This window comes from Notamacropus eugenii, chromosome 6, assembly GCF_028372415.1.
Source record: "Notamacropus eugenii isolate mMacEug1 chromosome 6, mMacEug1.pri_v2, whole genome shotgun sequence".
Taxonomy (NCBI): domain Eukaryota; kingdom Metazoa; phylum Chordata; class Mammalia; order Diprotodontia; family Macropodidae; genus Notamacropus; species Notamacropus eugenii.
In genome coordinates, this window is record NC_092877.1 from 7,513,611 (window position 1) to 7,534,403 (window position 20,793).

At 40.1% G+C, this 20,793-nt stretch overlaps 1 protein-coding gene and 1 non-coding gene across 2 annotated transcripts in view; both read right to left on the reverse strand.

The window, feature by feature from the left end:
* Nucleotides 1-20,793, reverse strand: part of HSD17B12 (hydroxysteroid 17-beta dehydrogenase 12) — a 137,222-nt gene that overhangs the window by 70,419 nt on the left and 46,010 nt on the right. Inside the window, exon 3 of the mRNA XM_072618404.1 lies at nt 14,858-14,933. Coding sequence (XP_072474505.1) covers nt 14,858-14,933 — 76 coding nt within the window. The remainder of the gene's footprint in view (nt 1-14,857; nt 14,934-20,793) is intronic.
* Nucleotides 7,988-8,123, reverse strand: LOC140512933 (small nucleolar RNA SNORA68). The gene has a single exon (XR_011969985.1). It is a non-coding gene; the product is annotated as a small nucleolar RNA SNORA68 (small nucleolar RNA).

Consider the following 20,793-nt stretch of genomic DNA (forward strand, 5'->3'; position numbering starts at 1 on the left):
CTCCCTTCTCATCTTCCCCTCCACTGTAACTGGACCTCTCCCTTCCTTCTGCATCCATTTTACTCCTCTTTCTCTTTCCTTATTTTTTATGTCATTCCCTCAAGTACACCTTATGCCCATAACTATGTTTATTACGCTTATGTCTGTTACATCATGTTTATTACTTCTATCTGTACTGTTGGAGATACAACTTTTCAGAGTTACAGTATCATCTTCCTGTGCAGGGATGAATCCTTTCTGGGTTTTCTCCCCCTTTCACCTGTTTATGTTTCTCTTGGATCTTGATATTGGAAGTCACATTTTTGATTTAGTTCTGGTCTTTGCTTTACAAAGGCTTGAAATCTTTCTATTTCAATGAATGACCATCTTTCCCCTTGATGTATATGTATCATGCTTAACTTTGCTGGGTAAGTGATTCTTGTAGTCTCAGTGCCTTTGTCCTCCAGAATATCATGTTCCATGACTCCTGATCCTTTAATGCTGCATCCACCAAGTCTTGCATGACCCTGATGTGACTCTCCGGAATCCAAAATGTTTCTTTCTGGCCACTTGCAGTATTTCTTCCTTGACCTGATAGTTCTGAAATTTGGCTATTATGTTCCTTGAGGGTTTGATTTTGAGATTTCTTTCCTGAGATGACTGGTGGATTCTTTCGATGCCCACTGTGCCCCGATTCCAGGACATCAGGGCAGTTTTCCTAGATAATTTCTTCAAAGATGTTGTCCAGGTCCTGTTTCCGATGACGGTTTTCAGGCAGTCCAACGATTCTGATATTGTCTGAGGCTGGACTGAAATTCTGAATTGCCAGATACAGACTGTATTAGCCTACGAAAGGCGTTTTAACCTCTCCAATACAAAACTTTAGAAAAGACTCAGAAAAGAAACATACAGGGCATCCCAAAAGTTGCACTGTAGTTTAAAGCTATTAAAGTTGTTTTTGAAATACAATTCTAGCATGAATATTATGAAAAGAACTACTGATAGTTTTGCTTTGTTTTTTTAAGATTAACTTCTGGAACTATGGCCTTAAAAATAAGTGACTGCTTTCTGCTTAAGTCTTTGAATCCCCAGAGTTTACATTGTATGCTGTTCTCTAGCAGTGTAGTTTTCACCTTGGTCATGTTGCACAGAAGAATTAAAATGAATAGGAAAAACCATAAGAAAAACCATAACAAAACAATACATAACACAAGAGAAAATATTCTGCTTCATTCTGTGATCCAATTCCATAGTTCTTTCTCTGAATGGGGAAGGCAATTTGCCTCAAGAGTCCACTGGAAATGTTTTAGGTCTTTGCATTGCTGTGAAGGGCTAAGTCTACCAGAAAAATTCCTCATGCACTGTGGCTGTTACTGTGTACAGTGTTCTCCTGGTTCTGCTCCTTTCACTCAGCATCAGTTCATACAAGTCCTTCCAGGCCTCTCTGAAGTCTTCCTGTTCATCATTTCTTACAGCACAATAGGTTTCTATGACATTCACATACCACAACTTGCTCAGCCATTCCGCAATTGATGGGCATCTCCTCAATTTCCAGTTCTTGGCCACCACAAAGAGAGCTTCTATAAATATTTTTGTACATGTGGGGCCCTTTCTCATTTTTATGATCTCTTGGGGATACAGCCCTAGAAGTGACATTGCTGGATCAAAGAGTACGCGTATTTTTTATAGCCCTTTGGGCATAGTTCCAAATTGCTCTCCAGAATGATTGGATCAGCTCACAGCTCCACCAACAATGAATTAGTGTTCCAACTCTCCCATATCCTCTCCAGTGCTTATCATCTACCTGTTTTGTCATGTTAGCCGATCTGATAGGTGTGATGTGGTACCTCAGAGTTGTTTTGATTTGAATCTCTCTAATCAATAGAGATTTATAACATTTTTTCATATGACTATAGATAGCTTTAATTTCTTCCTCTGAAAACTGCCTGTTCATATCCTTTGAACATTTATTTATCAATTGGTGAATGACTTGTATTCTTGTAAATCTGACTCAGTTCTCTATATATTTTAGAAATGAGGCCTTTAATCACAGATACTAGTTATAAAAATTCTTTCCCAGTATTTTGCTTCCATCCTAATCTTGGTTGCATTGGGTTTGTTTGTGCAAAAGCTTTTCAATTTAATGTAATCAAAATGATCCATTTTGCACTTCATAATGTTCTCTATCTCGTTTAGACATAAATTTCTCCATTCTCCATAAATCTGACAAATACACTATTCTTTGCTCCCCTAATTTGTTCATAGTATCAATCTTTATACCTACCCTTTTTTCTTTAATAAATAATATAAGTGCCAAACTAGTGGTACAGACATTAACTCTTAAGGTTAAGAAATTGTTAAAACTGGATTCGAATCTAGCCCAACACCTTTATTTTCCAGGTGAGGAAACAAGCCTGTAGAAGTTATATGACCTTCTCAAGTTCATATAACTAATGAAAAGCATAAGACTCATCTTCTGATAATATGTCCAATACTCTTGCCTTTACATCATGTTTAACATTTTCTGTAAAGAGTGTATATGTTACCACCCCTCCTTGTGAACCAAAGGGATCACATGGGTTGGATTAGATGACCTTTAAAGTTCTATATTCACTAAAAAAATGAAACCAACTTTCCAAAAAAGTAACTTCGAACTTGGGACTACTTTCTCACAAAGTTAGAAGAAAAAGTAAACACCTCCTGTGCAACAATATTAAAGAATTTTAAATGTTTCACAGAATACTTTTTTTTTTTCAAATTATTCTGTTGCTTAAAATGATGCCCAAACAATTATTTACTTCAACAATGTAAATTTAAGAGAGGAGAAACACCCATCACCTATTTAAATGGGAGTAGTTTCATAGCACGTTGGCCCCGATTCTCCTCCTTCCAAAGAGAATTTTATTAGAAACAATAAACAAACAAACAAAAGATCACTGAGCCATCAATCATCCCACAGGAGAGACCACTCACTGCTCTGAAGAAGCTCTCCATCCACAGCCAAGCCTTCTAATGAAGAGGCGGAACCGAGCACCTGGCTGTGCCACAGTGTACGCCCTCATGCCGAATGCCAGCTGTGCAATAGCAGCTCCAATGCAGCTGCCTTAACTGGAGGCGCAGACCTGAACACGTTAACCTGGCTCGTCCACATAACTGGCAGACATGCTCATGTTTCTATTACAATCTCCATCCGTAATACAGATGCTGTTCTTCTCTATTGCAGCAAAAACTCTGAGCAATATGAATGAGAAGGGAAGCTGAAATTAACTGCAATTGGCAGAAACATTCTGACTTTGTCGTGGAATGCCCCAAAAGTCTAGGAACAGACACATGAGATCAACACATGACATTTCTGAGGGATCGCTCCTGCAGAGCACAGTGAAGCCCCCTTCTCAGCCTGCCCAAGAACAAGTCCTTCACACTCTTCTCCAACTTCATCTGTCTCATGCACAGACCTAGTCTCAAATCCCTCCTTTATTAAGAATGCTCCAATTGCCTACAAATAAAATTCATTAGATTAATTTACTTGGAAACAAAAATTCTTAAAAAATACCTTAGCCCAGCACTGACGGCTATCCCTAATCTAGTGGACACTGTACATTTCAGGCCTTATCTTACATAACCCCCTTTCACATAGGCTACACTGCAGGAGACACAAAGGCTCCTCCCCATCAGGGGCTTCACACTCAGGACACACATCACTTCCACCGAGGTCATATATCATTTCATATTGCAATTTTTCTGAGTTTGTCATATCCCTCTAACTTATGGACTCCATAAAGGCAGAGACCCTAACATATTCAATCTAAAAACCATCATCTACCTATACAGAAAAGGTGCTTCAAACTGTCTCTCTATAGCAACCTGTATAATAGGTGCTTGATAAATGTTTGCCATTTAGGCAAGCATGTGCACGTTATTATGGGCACAAAGACATCACACAAAATCGTTCCAAAGGGCAGGATTCTAAAGTAGAAGATGGGCAGGCACTTGTCAAGGGGATGTTGTTGAGGTGCAGGGCGGACTCTAACTTCAGGTCCCTTCCTGCTCCAAAAACCTACAGCTCAATGACTCTTCCCTTCTTTACAGTGTAATGGAAAGAATATAACAGACATATACACATTAGTCAGCAAGGATCTGTAGCATCCTTTGGGCGTCAGGCAGCAATGGGAATATAAAGATATTAAAAGATGAAATATAAATATATAAAATACACATAAATAAAAATAAAAGCATGACATAAAATGTATAAATACACATATTAAAACATAAAAAGATAAAGAGATAAAAATAAAAACTGAACTATCCCCATCCTCAAGGAGCCTTATGTGCTCTTGGGGAAAACAACAAGTACACAAATGATCAAACACAAGATAAACTGGGTAAAGGAATACAGGTGCTGAGGAAAATCAGGAATAGTTTCATGCAAAAGCTGGAATTTGAGCTGAGCTTTAAAGGAAACTAGACAGTCCAAGAGGCAGAGGTCACAGGATGAGAGATCTGGCATTAGAAGGGACCTCAGAGTCCAATCCCACAATCCCATTTTGCAGATACAGAAAAGGAGGTGCAGAGAAATTAGGTGACGTGCACGGCCTCCTATGCCTATCTGCATACCCTGCACTTCACACAGTGCTTGGCACAGAGTGTTAAATAATTATTTTTCATTTATTCATGCATCCAATTTGAATCAAGCACATGCCCAAGTCAAACAAGACTCTCTGAAAGATGGAGCAAGATGGATTGTTTTCATCAACAACCTTCTGATTAAGATTAAGTGAAGCATAAAGCACAGAAGAGTCATGCTTGCCAAAAGGGTTTGCTATTGTCACAAAGGATGGCAAGTGCAGAGTTCACATCAAAGAATTCCCTCCCTATAAATAGGGCAGCTAGGTGGCACAGTGGATGGAGCACAGGGCCTGGAATCAGGAAGACTCATCTTCCTGAGTTCAAATCTCACTTCAGACGCTTACTACCTGTATAACCTTGGACAAGTCCCTTAATCCTGTTTGCCTCAGTTTCCTCATCTGGAAAATGAGTTGGAGAAGGAAATGGTGAACCACTTCAGTACTTCTGCCAAGAAAACCTGAAGTGAGGTCATAAAGAGTTAGACACACACACACACAAAAAAAAACCCAGATAGTATGGACCTCCAGGGACTTCTGTTCATGGATGACACTGGGAAGATTTCATTGAGGCCCAGAATGCCACAGAGCCTCGTATAACTATAATCATAAAGCCTAATGTCTATTGTCCAGACTTTCTTTTCCTTGTTGAATGAAGGACTTAGCTGGTCCATCAGGGTCTCCACCTTGGACAGATACCACCAATGAACAGTCAGCTAGGCTCAGAATTGGTCAATAGGATACAAGGTTTAATTGCATTTGGGAAATGACAGAGAGTTCTTAAAGATTCTGAGAGCCTCCTTGAAAGCAGTCTCATCAATATTCACATCTGAAGAACTAAGTTTTAGGATTATTCAAGGAACAACAGAGAGGCACATGGTGGACCTGAGGGAGCTTCAACATGTTCACTAATGAGGAGGTGGGCAGTGTCCAGTGTAGCATCAAAGACATATATGGTAAGAAAAGGCAGACTGGTCATGCGATGATGAGAAAAGAACACTTATTAAGCCTAAGAGTGATGGTCAGTCTGCCTGCTCTACTGGGAAGCACTCGATGTCCAGAGATCTAGGAGGACCCCAAGCACCCTGTGTGGGCCCACTGGGAAACATTTATGGAAAACACCGGATAAGAGCCATACAGGAGAAGCAAGAAGGAATGAAATATGACCTGTCCACATCAACATGAAGCTAAGTAGATATGATTATAATTAATTATCTGGGCAACTGGGAGGCCTACCAAAATACCTACTCTTCCCTAAATTACCAGGATGAAGAAAAAAACCCAAGACTTTTTTTGGGAGGGGGGACTTGGAGGAAGGGGGCAGAAGGTGTTGAGAAAAGCTTGAACTCTCTAAAGAATCTCAGATATTTGCACAATCTTTCACTCTCAGTCAGTCTGAATAATCCTAACCTTAAAGTGTAAAAGTTTTTCATTTTAAGAAATTCCAAAGAAAACAGCTTTTATTTACATTACCAAGTTACAAATGTAAGACACTGATGAGATGTTTTATTTTCCATCCTCTCCAAACTACTAAACTTCCTTCTAATGGCAATTTTATCGCACAGTCAAGATGAAAATCACAAGAAGTGGAAATAAAAAAAGTTCCCAGTTTTCTGAGACTAAAAAGTGTAAAACTCCCCAAATTAGCCAAACTTTAGCATAATGGATAGAAGCTTCAAAATCTGACAATGGGCCCAGTGCAACAATGAAACACGCACACATGCACACACGCACATACGCACACACACATTTTCTCCTATATGTCTGGAAGCAATTTTTTTTCTCCTTACTGTCCTAAAGGGTATATAGTTAAGACAGGCTGGTGACAAATTGATGTGACAGGAAAGACTTTCTCTACCCATGACAAGGACAAGTTGGTTTTTTTCCAAAAACAGCCTTCTGGGAAATGTACTTACCATGACCTCTGTATATGCAAGAGAAGGCTTCATCCCTCTCCCCCACTCTCCCTTACTAGTCTCTAACTGTCACTGTAGGTGCCTTCTGTAAAGAAACAACGCCATTACCCTAAAGAGAGAGGAGTGCAGGGGGTAGGGAACACATCGTACTTTAGACAGTAATATGATGACACATACCAAAGTGGAAGAGAACCATAAATTCAGATATGAAAATGCTTTTTTAACAAACACAACATACTAGAACCATTAAACATTTGAGCAGGAAGGTACATGGACTACATCTAAATCATCCTCATTTTACAGATGAAGAAACTCCAGTGTTAGGGTGAAGTAATTTGGCCCAGGTCTCACAGGTGGCCAGGAGCAGCAGTGCCTGGACCTTGGAAATGAGTCTTTTTTCTTAATCACTGATACCTCTCACTGCACAGAGGATTTGAGGACCACACAGGAAAGGTGCTGGCTGTCCTTTAGAAGACCTGTTTTTCACTATAATTTTTTTTTTCAAAAATCACTCTATTCTGTACACCTTATTAAAACAAATGTTTTGAACCTTTTAGGATGAAAAACAAAAGGTAGTTAAATCTTGGCCATCAGTTTCCCAATATACACATCAAAAATTTTGCTTTGGAAGTATGCTGATTTTCATATAAAGCCTTCACAATGTACAGATTCTCAAGGTACTTATGAAGAGACATTTGTAAAGATTGATAACAAGTATGGAAGAAGAAGAAGAAAAGTCATGTGCAAAAATTGTCAGGAGAAAGATTAACTTTCCTCCCAGCAGTAAATATCTGGACCATTCTTCTCCCCTTTCACCATCTCTTTCTTTTCTCCTACTACCAGGAAAGTAGCCAGACTGACTACAATGGGGCAATACTGGCCTGGAAAAGAGTCAAAGAAACATAGCCTTGAAAGAATGGGTTAATATTGTGTTGCCCTCCCAATACCCCAATTCCTATCCTGTCTATCCTATCCACAGTGAAAGCACAGGGATAATTTCCAGTGACACTATCAAGTGAGACCAGGGTCTTCAGAAGCACAATTATAAAATAAACCAGGTTCTTTGATAACCCCTTCCAGTGTTTTGTTTTTTCCCAGGTGTATAATTGAGAAATTTATTTAAACCGATCAAATAAAATATGTGTTTCCTTGTCTCTGCACTCAGAAGATTGTGTTGGGACTCTTGGTAGTAAAACAGGTTTATGCTAGTGACACAGGATTCTATGGGGCAGAGCGAACTTGATTTTGGAGTCATGAAACTGCTTGACTGAAGGCTGGTAGCACTTGCTGGCAAGAACTTCTTCCACTTTCAAGATTCAGGTGGAGTAGACTCCCACACCTCAGTCTGCAGGAAGGCTCTCTCCATTTCTGACTTCACAGTGATGGATGAGAGAACCAAATTTCCAACAAGCCTGACTAGAACTGACAACCCTGGGGTCCACCCCAAAGGGTCATTCATGGCCTTCTTGGGAGTGTAGAACCCACTATTTCACTTTCTGGGGCACTTTCATCAGTTCAGAAAGGCGACAAGGCCCATTTACTGTCTGCACCCAAGATAAGATTATTGTTAAGGAAAAACAAGGGTCTTTTGAGGTCTGGGTGCAATTATCCCTCCAGTCTTACTCTTTCTTTCAGCTGTGGCTCAGTTAGCCCCTATGTTTCATATTCCACCTAACTCTACCTCTCTCCAAATGCCCATTTAATGCCATCTAATAAATATTAAGCACCTACTATGTGTGAGGCTCAAGGTTGCTAGGTGGCACAGTGGATAGAGCACTGGGCCTAGAATCAGGAAGACCTGAGTTCAAATCTGGCCTCAGACTCTAGGTAAATCACTTGACTGTGTTTGCCTCAGTTTCCTCATGTAGAAAATGAGCTGGAGAAGGAAAGGGCCAACTACTCCAGTATTTTTGCCAAGAAAATCCCAAATGGGGTCATGGAGAGCTGGACACAACTGAAACAACTCAACAACAACCAGTACAAAGCTCAGTATGAGGTACTAAGGGAGGTACAAATACATAGAAGGCCCTATGCCTGGCTCAAATTGTTCAATATCTAATAAGAGGGATAATGCCATGATGAAGCAAGTGAGAAAACCAGGAAGAAGCCTGAAGGTCAAAGAGAAACATAAAAAGGAAGGGAAGGAAGGCTTCTAGGAGGAAATGCCTCTCCTTCCCCCATCTACTTTAAAAACCTCTTGGGGCGGAGCCAAGATGGCAGAGTAGAAAGACACATATATCAAGGCTGCCCCCACACAGCCCATTAAACACCTGTAGAGAGGGACTCTCACCAATTTTGGAGCAGTAGAAGGGGAGAACAACAGAGTGGAGATTTCCAGCCCAGGGTGACCTGAAAGACCCACAGGAAACGTCAGTTGCACTGGACGCGGAGCGGAGCCCAGCCCAGCCTTGGCCTCGTGCAGGGCTCATGAACAGCCCTCCTGGTGGAATCTCCAGTCACAGAATCCCCAGTCCCAGCAGCAGAGGGTCCACAGATCCCTCAACCCACAGGCACCAAAGGTCAGTGACAGGGTTTACTCAGCTAGCCAGGAAGGGAGAAGGGCCTTCACTTCAGGCAGGCAGCAGGAGTTCTCAGGGCAGCCCCTACAGCAGCCTGAGACCATACCTGGATCATAAAAACCCCTGGGGGCACTGAAGAGCTGAGTCTTACCTCAGCCCTGTGTAGATGCCCTGAGGCAGCTGGTCTTTGTCTCACACTGAATGGTGGCCCTGCTCCCACAGCTTGATTGAATCCCACCCCCCCAGTGCTAGCTTGGCAGAACTGGAGGTCAGGTGCCTGTGGAGAAGAAACACTGCTAAGATTCTGGGCACAAAAATCCTTCCCTGCACCCAGACCAGTACACACTTGATTGTGCCACCTTGGAGGAACTGATATCTTACAGGTCCCCAGAGTATACCCTACTCTTGACAAAGGACCCAAAAGTCAAGTAACTGGTCAGAAAAGTGCCCAAAAAAGGGGAAAAAAAAATAAGACTACAGAAGGTTACTTTCCTGGTGAACAGATATCTCCTCTCATCCTTTCTGATGAGGAAGAACAATGCTTACCATCAGGGAAAGACATAGAAATCAAGACTTCTGTATCCCAAACATCCAAAATAAATATTCAATGGGCTCAGGCCATGGAAGAACTCAAAAAGGATTTTGAAAATCAAGTTAGAGAGGTGGAGGAAAAACTGGGAAGAGAAATGAGAGAGATGCAAGAAAAGCATGAAAAGCAGGTCAACACCTTGCTAAAGGAGACCCAAAAAAGTGCTGAAGAAAGTAACACCTTTAAAAATAGTCTAACTCAATTGGCAAAAGAGATTTAAAAAGCCAATGAGGAGAAGAATGCTTTCAAAAGCAGAATTAGCCAAATGGAAAGGGAGATTCAAAAGCTCACCGAAGAAAATAGTTCTTTCAAAATTAGAATGGAACAGATGGAGGCTAATGACCTTATGAGAAACCAAGAAATCACAAAACAAAACCAAAAGAATGAACAAATGGAAGATAATATGAAATATCTCATTGGAAAAACAACTGACCTGGAAAATAGATCCAGGAGAGACAATTTAAAAATTACGGAACTACCCAAAAGCCATGATCAAAAAAAGAGCCTACACGTCATCTTTCATGAAATTATCAAGGAAAACTGCCCTGAGATTCTAAAACCAGAGGGCAAAATAAGTATTGAAAAAATCCACCAATCACCTCCTGAAAGAGATCCAAAAAGAGAAACTCCTAGGAATATTGTGGCCAAATTCCAGAGTTCCCAGGTCAAGGAGAAAATATTTCAAGCAGCTAGAAAGAAACAATTCAAGTATTGTGGAAATACAATCAGGATAACACAAGATCTAGCAACTTCTACATTAAGGGATCGAAGGGCATGGAATAGGATATTCCAGAAGTCAAAGGAACTAGAATTAAAACCAAGAATCACCTACCTAGAAAAACTGAGTATAATATTTCAGGGGAAAAGACCAGAGCTAAAAAGAAAATTTGACCTTCAAACATAAGAATCAAGAGAAGCATGAAAGGGCAAACAGCAAAGAGAAATCATAAGGGACTTACTAAACTTGAACTGTTTACATTCCTACATGGAAAGACAATATGTGTAACTCTTGAAACTTTTCAGTATCTGGGTAGTTGGTGGGATTACATACACACACACACATGCACGCACACACACATACACACACACAGAAAGAAAGAGACAGAGAGCACAGTGTGAATTGAGGATGGGATCATATCTTAAAAAAATGAAATTAAGCAGTGAGAGAGAAATATATTAGGAGGAGAAAGGGAGAAATGGAATGAGGCAGGTTATCTCTCATAAAAGAGGCAAATAAAAGACTTTTCAGTGGAGGGATAAAGAGGGGAGGTGAGAGAAAAAACATGAAGCTTACTCTCATCACATTCGACTAAAGGAAGGAATAAAATGCACACTCATTTTGGTATGAAAGCCTATCTTACAATACAGGAAAGTGGGGGAGAAGGGGATCAGCAGGGTAGGGGGGATGATAGAAGGGAGGGCAGTGGGAGGAGGGAGCAATTTGAAGTCAACACTCTTGGGGAGGGACAGGATCAGAAGAGAGAATAGAAGCAATGTGGGGCAGGATAGGATGGAGGGAAATATAGTTAGTCTTACACAACACGACTATTATGGAAGTCATTTGGAAAACTACACAGATATGGCCTATATTGAATTGCCTGCCTTCGCAAAGGGAATGGGTGGGGAGGGAGAGAAGGGGAGAAGTTAGAACTCAAAGTTTTAGGAACAACTGTTGAGTATTGTTCTTGCAACTAGGAAATAGAAATACAGATAATGGGGTATAGAAAGTTATCTTGCCCTACAGGACAAAAGAGAAGCTGGGGATAAGGGAAGGGAGGGATGTTAGAAGAGAGGGCAGATTGGTGATAGGGGCAATTAGAATGCTCAGTGTTTTGGGGTGCGGGGAGGGGAGAAATGGGGAGAAAATTTGGAATCCAAAATTTTGTGGAAATGAATGTTGAAAAGTTAAATAAATAAATAAATTTAAAAAAAATAACAATACAAGAAAGTAGTGCAAGAAATGTGACAAGGAGGTATGTCTGGTGAGCCAAATACTCACCAGACATGTCTTTCAAAAAACAAAACAAAACAAAACCTCTTGGGCTGCCTCCCCCCTAAAGCTAAGATGTCTCTTGAGCTGCATCTCCCTTAAGGGGCAGAGGGGCCTACTTGATGTGTTGTGTTTTCTAGAATAACCTCCTTTACTTGAAAAAATACACAGATAAATAAAATAAGAAACCTCTTGTTGCCTGTGGTTTTTCTCACCTTCTTTGCCTCTTTTGACCCTAAGCAACAATGACACTACTCCCGAGTGGTACCTGCCACACCTTCATAGTCATTCATCCCCTAGGCCACCTGCCACATCTTTTGAATATCTTTTAAAGGCCTAAAGTGGAATTATTAAATCAAGAAACCCCTGGTCCCGATAGATTAAACTTTTAATAAACAATCAGTAACTAATAGATACTACACAAATTCTTCTCAAACAATGGAAAAGAGAACACCCCTAGCAGACTCCTTTTATAAGATAAATGTAGTCCTAATATCTAAACCAGGAAAGGGAAAATAGAAACTAATACCATTAGTGAATACTGATACAAAATTTTAAATAAAATCCTGTAAGACCACAGAAATTAATCCAAGAAATTGTTCATTATGATCAAACTGAATTTACACCAAGGAGGGTCAACACTAGGAAAATAATCAACAGATATGATTTTCTCAACAGCCAGAGAAAAAGACTTTGACAAAGTACAACATTCATACATGCTAAAAGCCCCACAAAGTACAGACAAAAAACGACCCTTTTTAATGTCATAAAAAACATCTAAAATCAAAAGCAAGCATGCTATGCAAGAGGAATATACTAGAGTCTTTCCTAATAAACACAGGAGGAAAGTAAGGACATTGACTCTCCCTGTTATTATCAAGGATAGTTCTAAAAAGGCCAGCGATATCAATAAGGCAAGAGGAAGAAATATAAAGTGCACATCCAGGTCAACACAAGAAATAATTGTCACTAGTTGCTGATAATGTGATGATTTACTTAGAAAATCCTAGTGAATCAGCAAAGCTACTGAGGCAATAGTTTTAGCAGAATTTCAAACTACAAGACAAACCTGCGAAAAATAACAGCTTTTCTATACCATAATAATAAAAATTCAAGGAGCAATAAAAAGGAAATTCCATTTAACAATTTAAGTTTAACACCGTTCAATCTTCTCACTTACATCCAGCTCTTCGTGACCCGCTTGAGGTGTTCTTGGCAAAGACAATGGAATGGTTTGCCGCCATTTCCTTCTCTCGTTCATTTACAGAAGAGAAAACTGAGGTAAACAGGGTTAAATGACTTGCCCAGTGCCACATAACTAGTCTCTGAGGCCAAATCTTCCTGAATCCAGGGCTGGCACTCGATTCGCGGGGCTACTGAGTTTTCCTAACAACTTAAATAGCTGGGAGAACACTAAGCGCTTAGAGTTGGCCTACGCAATTATAATGCAAAAGAGAAAGTTACAAAAGATAAAGTACATTTTAATGCTATGTAACAAAATTCATTTGGAAAGCAAACTGTCCAGGAAAATTACTGTAAAAATAAAGGAGGAGCAGCCCCCAATGCTACATTCAGGCTTTGGGCCAGGGCTTGCTCTTTCCTAATCCTAACTACTTCTTTCGGCACATGTGGTCCGAGGTTTAATGTGAGGAGATACAGCTTCTGCCTCTATCCATCCACCCACATGCTCTCCACCATATTTCTGCCCCCTCCCAGGTCCTAATGAGTGAATCTTCTCTCTATCCTGTTGTTTCTGAATAAGACATACGATTTCAGATCCGTACTTCAAACCTGAACACAGCACCAGTAAATCTCAGAGATATTTATGAAGTTCCTGGTTTCACAGCACAAGGACATACAATTTCCCTTGTTTAATACCCATACATTTTACATTCGTGAAAGATACTGGAGGCCAAGGATTTTTTATCACTGTCTCCTTTGACTTTGTTCCCTGTGAGGTTCTAGGTGGCCCAAGCTGTAAATATAAGTCACTTGAGGTTGGGGATGGCTTCATTTTTTAATTTGTATCTCAGAACCTAACAAAGTATCTGATAAACAGGAATAAATACTTGTGGACTGGCTGATAGATATATGTACACAGTTTTTCTCCTTCTCCAACCCACCTTTTCAGTTGAAAGACCTTTGGATTAATAGATCCAGAAAATTCTAAGCAAGTACATTCTTAGCAATCTCACCAGGCATACTCCAAACCCTGGTCTACAGTCTGACATTCCTGCTTCTTAGGCAGTATCTTTTCTTCACTCTTGCTACTACAGATAGGAGTGATGCCTCTAATATTAAAAACTTTAGCACCTTGGTAATACATTCTAGACTCCTAGCAGCATATGTGTCCACATGGGTAAATGAAAGTGGACAGGACTAAACTCTTTGAAAAACAGCTAATATTGCATTTGTAAAGTAACCATATAAAAATGGGGAACACAAAAGCACAGTGTTCTGGCAACATAACTGCAAGCTGTATTTCTTTCTGAATAAAATGAACAAAACATCACATAAGTACAGAACATTATAAATGGTATATTAATGTAAGCTATTATTAAAATATATGAATACGATAATAAATAAATTATATCAGAATATAAAATGCTCCCTTTCTCAACACGGAGTATTTCTGACAACCCAGGTACCTCTTGCTGAGGTAGTTAAATGATAATACTCCAGTAACATCTCCCACTCAACCTTCTGGCCCCAGACCTTTCCAAATGCAGCAGGGGCAGGGAACTTTGGAATTGACACCTGCACATTCTATTGTTAGCTCCATATGCAAAAGTTCATCTATCTTAGCCAGGCTACAAAACATTGTACTGGGTTGTCAGAATCTTCAAAATCCTGGGTGACTCCCACACCAGGAAGATGTCTAAGTGAAGAATTTTAGCAGAAGAATGATAGTAATGGTGATTGTGAAGATAATGATGATTTCCCCTCTCTAGTCTTTGGATTTTTAAAATAATATCCTAGCAAAGCACAAAAATATGTGATCAGGTCAATGGGGTCACAGACAGGATTCCAGAGTGCATCGCCCAACTGTGAACAAAAGTACAAGCTGAGAAAAGCTCAAAGGATACTCAGCACAAGGTTGACCGCAAAGCAATGAATGTTTTCACCAAGCAGTTTTCAAAGACCACCTACAAGTGCAGAGGTAACTACCGATCACTCAGCTCTCAGTGATAATAAAAGTCACCACTGCTGCCAGAACAACAGGTGGCGACAGGAAAACCTACTTATTGCGTTAGCCACCTCCTTCAGCTTTTCCTGGGATCTGCTGATGAGGACAATCTTCATTCCACGCTTTGCTAACTGCAAATAAGAGAGAGAATAAAGACAATTCAGTAAGGACGAGGCAATGGTTTAATCAGCTAATGGAACCTTAAAAAAAATTCTACCTGAAAACAGATTCCTTCCTGGTCATTACGACTACTCCTTTTAAGTATAAAACTACACAACTATAGATAGTTTGGTTTAAAAAATTTAAATTGCACTGATATGTTATTGACAGGACTGGAAAAAATGAAGTGACTATAATTCTTTCTTACAGACTATAATTTGGGCTCTACGAAATAAAAGGCTTTTTCCTAATCAAACACAGTGTACCTTGGCTCCATCACCTTTCTGTCAGGAAGCTGTATAGTCAGCTTTGTCACTGCTCCCTTGAACGGTCATTACATCGGTCCTGAGTCTCAAAATGGTTTGTGCTTACAATATTGTTATTTAACAAATTGTTCGGGTTCTACTCATTTTACTCTGCCTCAGTTCAAACAAATCTCCCCAGGTTTCTCTGAAACTGTGTACCTTTAGCATTTCTTATAGTGAAATAATACTCCATTATCCATACGCGGTCAATTTGTTTAGCTCCTGCCCAACTGATGCACACATAGCTGGCTTCTAGTTCTTCGTTAAAACGAAAAAGATCAGCTCCACATGTAGGTCCTTCTCTTTCTCTGTCCTCTTTGAGATATAGGCCTAGTACTCACTAAGCTCTAACAGCAACAAAAAAGCAAGCTTTTGGTAGGAAGTTACTGATGCCCTCTTAATTATTTTTTACAGTCAGTCAAAACACCAGTATTCCCGGTTTGATAAGGACCAGGCACTGTACTAAGCGCTGGGGACATAAAGAAAGGGAAAAAAAACAGCCCCTGCCTTAGAGGAGAATTCCTTCTAGTGCGAAAAACAATGTGTCATTATTAACAAGATACAAACAAGAGAGACATAGAATAGACAGAAGGCAATCTGAAAAACAAATGTGTGGCAGTAAGAGCATCAGAGATTTTTTTTCCTATTCTTTTGGTAAGTAGCCTTCCTTTCCCATACCTTGTAAAATGAGATTTCAATACTTTCAAAACCGTGCTGGTCAAACATGACATTTCGGTGTGTGCCAGGTATGTTCTAGACCCTTTCCCTGACTGTCTCTTGAAAGTGGACTCTCTCTTCTAAGCTTGCACGTTGGTGACTTGAGTTACCAGAGTTCAAATGATAAAAGTCCAAAAGAACAACAAATCAACCATTTGACTTAAAAAAAAATTATTCTTGGATTCACAGAACAACTCAATCAGGTTTCCCTATCGTAAATTATTATCCACATTTTTTGATATATATAATGTTTTGTTTTGCCCCAATTACTTGTTAAAACAATTTTTTACTTTTTTTTAAGCTTTGAGTTATAAATTTTATCCCTCCCCTGCCCCAATGGGAGACAGTTAAGCAATTAAAGAGGTGATACAAGTACAGTCCTGTAAAACATTTCCACACTAATCACTTTGTACAAGAAGACTCAAATTAAAAAAAAAAAAAGACAAAAGAGTGAAAATTAGCATGTTTCAGTCTGTATTCAGACAATCTCAGTTCTTTCTCTAGAGGCAGAATGCTCCATCATTAGTCCTTCAATGTTGTCTTGGATCGTTGTACTGCTGACAACAGCTGAGTCATTCACAGTTATTCACACAATGGTGCTGCTACTGTGTACAACACTTTCCTGGTTCTGCTCACTTCACTGTGCATCAGTTCATGTCAGCGTTTCTAGGTTTTTCTGAAATCATCCTGCTTGTCAAGCACAATAATATTTCATCACAATCACATACCACAGCCTGCTTAGTCATTTCCCAATTGGTAAGCATCCCCTTAATTTCCAATTCTTTGCCACCGCAAGTATAAACATAAAATATAAATATTTTTGTACAAATAAGTCCTTTTCCCCCTTTTTCTGATGTTTTTGGGATAGAGACCTAACAGTGGTATTGTTGAGGTTTAGGGGTGTTGGGGAACCCAAGATACTGACACATTGGGTCCTGCTCGAATGAATTCAACTCAAGCCTTCTTAAAGCCAAAGAAAGACAAAGTTTATTAAAGATTCACCATATTGGGTTGACTCTTAAGGAGCCTAAGCATTTCTAAAGCTTGTATTCACAAGCAGGCCAGATACAATCTCTACTAGACAAGAGTCTGAGCTGGATTGAATCTGAGCACCTTCACAGAGGCAAGATGGAATTTTAACACAGAAAACACTGTAAGAGGGATCTAGGAGTGGTCTGGTACCCTAGGGTGATGGGAGGAGGGGTTTAGGGAGGGTCTTGAGGAGAAGTCCAAGGAGGGAGTGACTGGTCAAGTGCTGGAAACGGCTGGAGGCAATCAGGAGATGGTCTCCATAGATCAAACCCAGGGAGGATCCTGATGGGAGTGGTCAGAAGCCTGGGGAATGGGGTAGGATCAAGGGGGGGAAGTGCAACAGAGACCTGGGCACAATGATAACGAAAAGCCCACGGGCTTCCCTAGACTGCCAGAACAAACGGGAAGATTAAATATAAGTAAGAAAGGCCAAGATTCAAGGGGAGCTCAAGGACGCTCTGAGAGTCAGAACCCCATCACTACTGCTGGATCAAAGGGTATGCAGCTCCACAAATATTGCATTAGTGTTCCAATTTTCCTACATTCCCTCCAACATTTATCATTTTTCCTTTTTATCCTCTATTTGCCTTCTATTTGCAATATCCATGTCACTGTCAACTGCCTACTAACTGAATGATGATATGGTTGGTTCAAGATTGGCAAGAAGTTATTCACAGTCTCATTTTCCCCTCCCTGGCTTTTCACTGTTTTTATAGATAACAATGCCCACAAATTTCTACCCCCTTCCTCTGAAGTGTTTTTACACCTAAGCACACCTTACACGGGCACAGTCAGCAGGTGCCACAACTCTCCATTCATTTTTTTGTTTATTTATTTTGTTTTCAACATTCATTTCCACAAAATTTTCAGTTCAAATTTTATCCCCATCTCTCCCCTCCCCCACCCCAATAACACCTTACATTCTGATTACCCCTTCCCTCTACATGCCCTCCCTTCTTTCACACTCCTCCCTTTCCTTATCCCCAACTTCTCTCTTTTCTTGTAGGGCAAGATAGATTTCTATATCCCATTACCTGCATTTCTTATTTTCCAGTTGTATGCAAAAACAATTCTCAACATTCCTTCCTAATACTTTGAATTCCAACTTCTCTCCCTTCCTCCCTCCCCACCCATCTCCACTGAGAAGGCAAGCAATTCAATATAGGCTATATATGTGTAGTTTTGCAAAAGATTTCCATAACAGTCATGCTGTATAAGACTAACTATACTTCCCTCCATTCTATCCCACCCTCTTTATTCTATTCTCTTTTGACCTTGTCCCTCCCCAAAAGTGTTTACTTCTATTTGCTCCCTTCTCTCAATGTACCCTCCCTTCTATCACACCCCATTCTTCCCTTATCACCATCTTCTCTCTTTTCTTGTAGGGCAAGACAAATTTCTATACCCCATTACCTGTGTTTCTTATTTCCCAGTTATATGCAATAATAATTCTCAACATATGTTTCTAATACTTTGAATTCCAACTTCTCTCCCTTCTTCCTTATCCATCCCCACTAAGAAGGCAACCAATTCAATACAGCTTATATATGTGTCATTTTGCAAAAGACTTCAATAATAATCATGTTGTGTAATACTAACTATATTGCCCTCTATCTTACTCTGTCCCCTTTTTTTAATTCTCTCATTTGACCCTGTCCCTTACCAAAACTGCTTACACTTCTAGTTACTCCCTTCTCCCATCTGCCCTTCCTTCTATCATCCCCCTCACCCATTTGTCCCCTCCTCCCCTACTTTCCTGTAGTATAAGATAGATTTTCATATCAAATAAGCCACCTTCTCCCTTTTCTCTTCCATTGAACAAGATTTTTCTTTTCTTTTATGAGTTATAGACAGCCCCATTCCATTTCTCCCTTTCTCCTCCCAGCATTTTCCTCCCTCACCCCTTAATTTTTATTTTATTTTTTTTATGGATATCATCTCTTCTGATTCAACTCAACCTGTACTCTGTGTATGTGTGTGTGTGTGTGTGTGTGTGTGTGTGTGTGTCTAATCCCTCCACCTACCCAAATGCAGAGAAGTCTCAAGAGTTACAAATATTATCTTTCCATGTAGGAATGTAAACAGTTCAGCTTTAGAAAGTCTTTTATGATTTCTCTTTCCTGTTTACCTTTTCATGCTTCTCTTGATTCCTGTGTTTGAAAGTCAAATTTTCTATTCAGTTCTGGTCTTTTCATCATGAATCCTTGAAAGTCCTCTATATCAATGAATGACCATGTATTCCCTTGAAGTATTATACTCAGTTTTGCTGGGTAGATGATTCTGGTTTTAATCCCAGTTCCTTTGACTTCTGGAATATCCTATTTCAAGCCTTTTGATCCCTTAATGTAGAAGTTGCCAGATTCTGTGTTATCCTGATTGCATTTCCACAATACTTGAATTGTTTCTTTCTAACTGCTTGCAATATTTTCTCCTTGACCTGGAAACTCTGAAATTTGGCCACAATATTCCTAGGAGTTTCTCTTTTTGGATCTCTTTCAGGAGGTGATCAGTGGATTCTTTCAATATTTATTTTACCCTCTGGTTCTAGAATATCAGGGCAGTTTTCCTTGATAATTTCATGAAAGATAATGTTTAGGCTCTTTATGATCATGGTTTTCAGGTAGTCCCATAATTTCTAAATTGTCTCTCCTGGATCTATTTTCCAGGTCATTTGTTTTTCCTATGAGATGTTTCACATTATCTTCTATTTTTTCAAACTTTTGGTTTTATTTTCTAACTGCTTGGTTTATCTCATAGTCATTAGCTTCCTTGAACTAGAGTCTCTCTTTTAAAGAACTATTTTGTTCAGTGAGCTTTTGAACCTTTTTTTCCATTTGGCTAATTCTGCTTTTTAAAGCCTCCTTCTCCTCATAGGTTTTTTGGACCTCTTTTTCCAACTGAGTTAGCCTCTTTTTAAAGGTCTTATTTTCCTCAGCATTTTTTTTGGTTCTTCTTTAGCAGGCTGCTCACACACTTTTCTAGCTCTTCTATGGCCTGAGTCCATTGCATATTCATTTTGGAGGTACTGGAGGCAGAGGCCATACCTTCCTATGACAGTATGCCTTGTTCTTCCTCATCTGAAAGGTTGGAAGAAGACACCTATTCACCAAGAAAATAACCTTCTATGGTCTTATTTTTTTTTCCCTTTTTTTGGGCATTTTTCCAGCCAGTTACTTGACTTCTGAATTCTTTGTTAAGAGGAGGGTCCTAGTGCTCCTCCTCTCCTCAGTACCATGCTCAAGGTTGAGATTGAGATCAGCTGCTCAACCCCCCCAGGGGCTTTGGGTGGGGGCAGGGCCACCACTGAGGGCTGAGGTTCAGATCAGCTGCTCAATTCCACCAGAGGCTTTAAGCTGAGCTACCTGGACAGTGGACCCAGGCTGCTTCCCCATAGCCTCCCGCCTGAAGTCAATGCTGGGGAAATGCAGTTCCCCTCTCTCCCAGCTAGAAAAGCGCTCCCACACTGACCTCTGGAGCTTTTTTTGTTGCTTGTGGTTTGAAGGATCTGAGACCCTCTATGCTGTGAATTCTGCCCTGGAGGTCCGTTCAGGTCCTGTTCCTCCCAGTGCCTCGTGGCCAGGGCTGGGATCCACTCTGCTCGGGCATCCCATGTGATAGACCTTTCCTGTTGGCCTTCCAGGTTACCTTCGGTTGGAAACCTCTTTCACTTTGTTGTTCTGTGGCTTCTGTTGCTCTAGAATTTGTTGAGAGTCATTTTTTACAGGTATTTTGTGGGCTGTGGGGGAAGTGCTAGAATATATGCATCTTTCTACTCCAC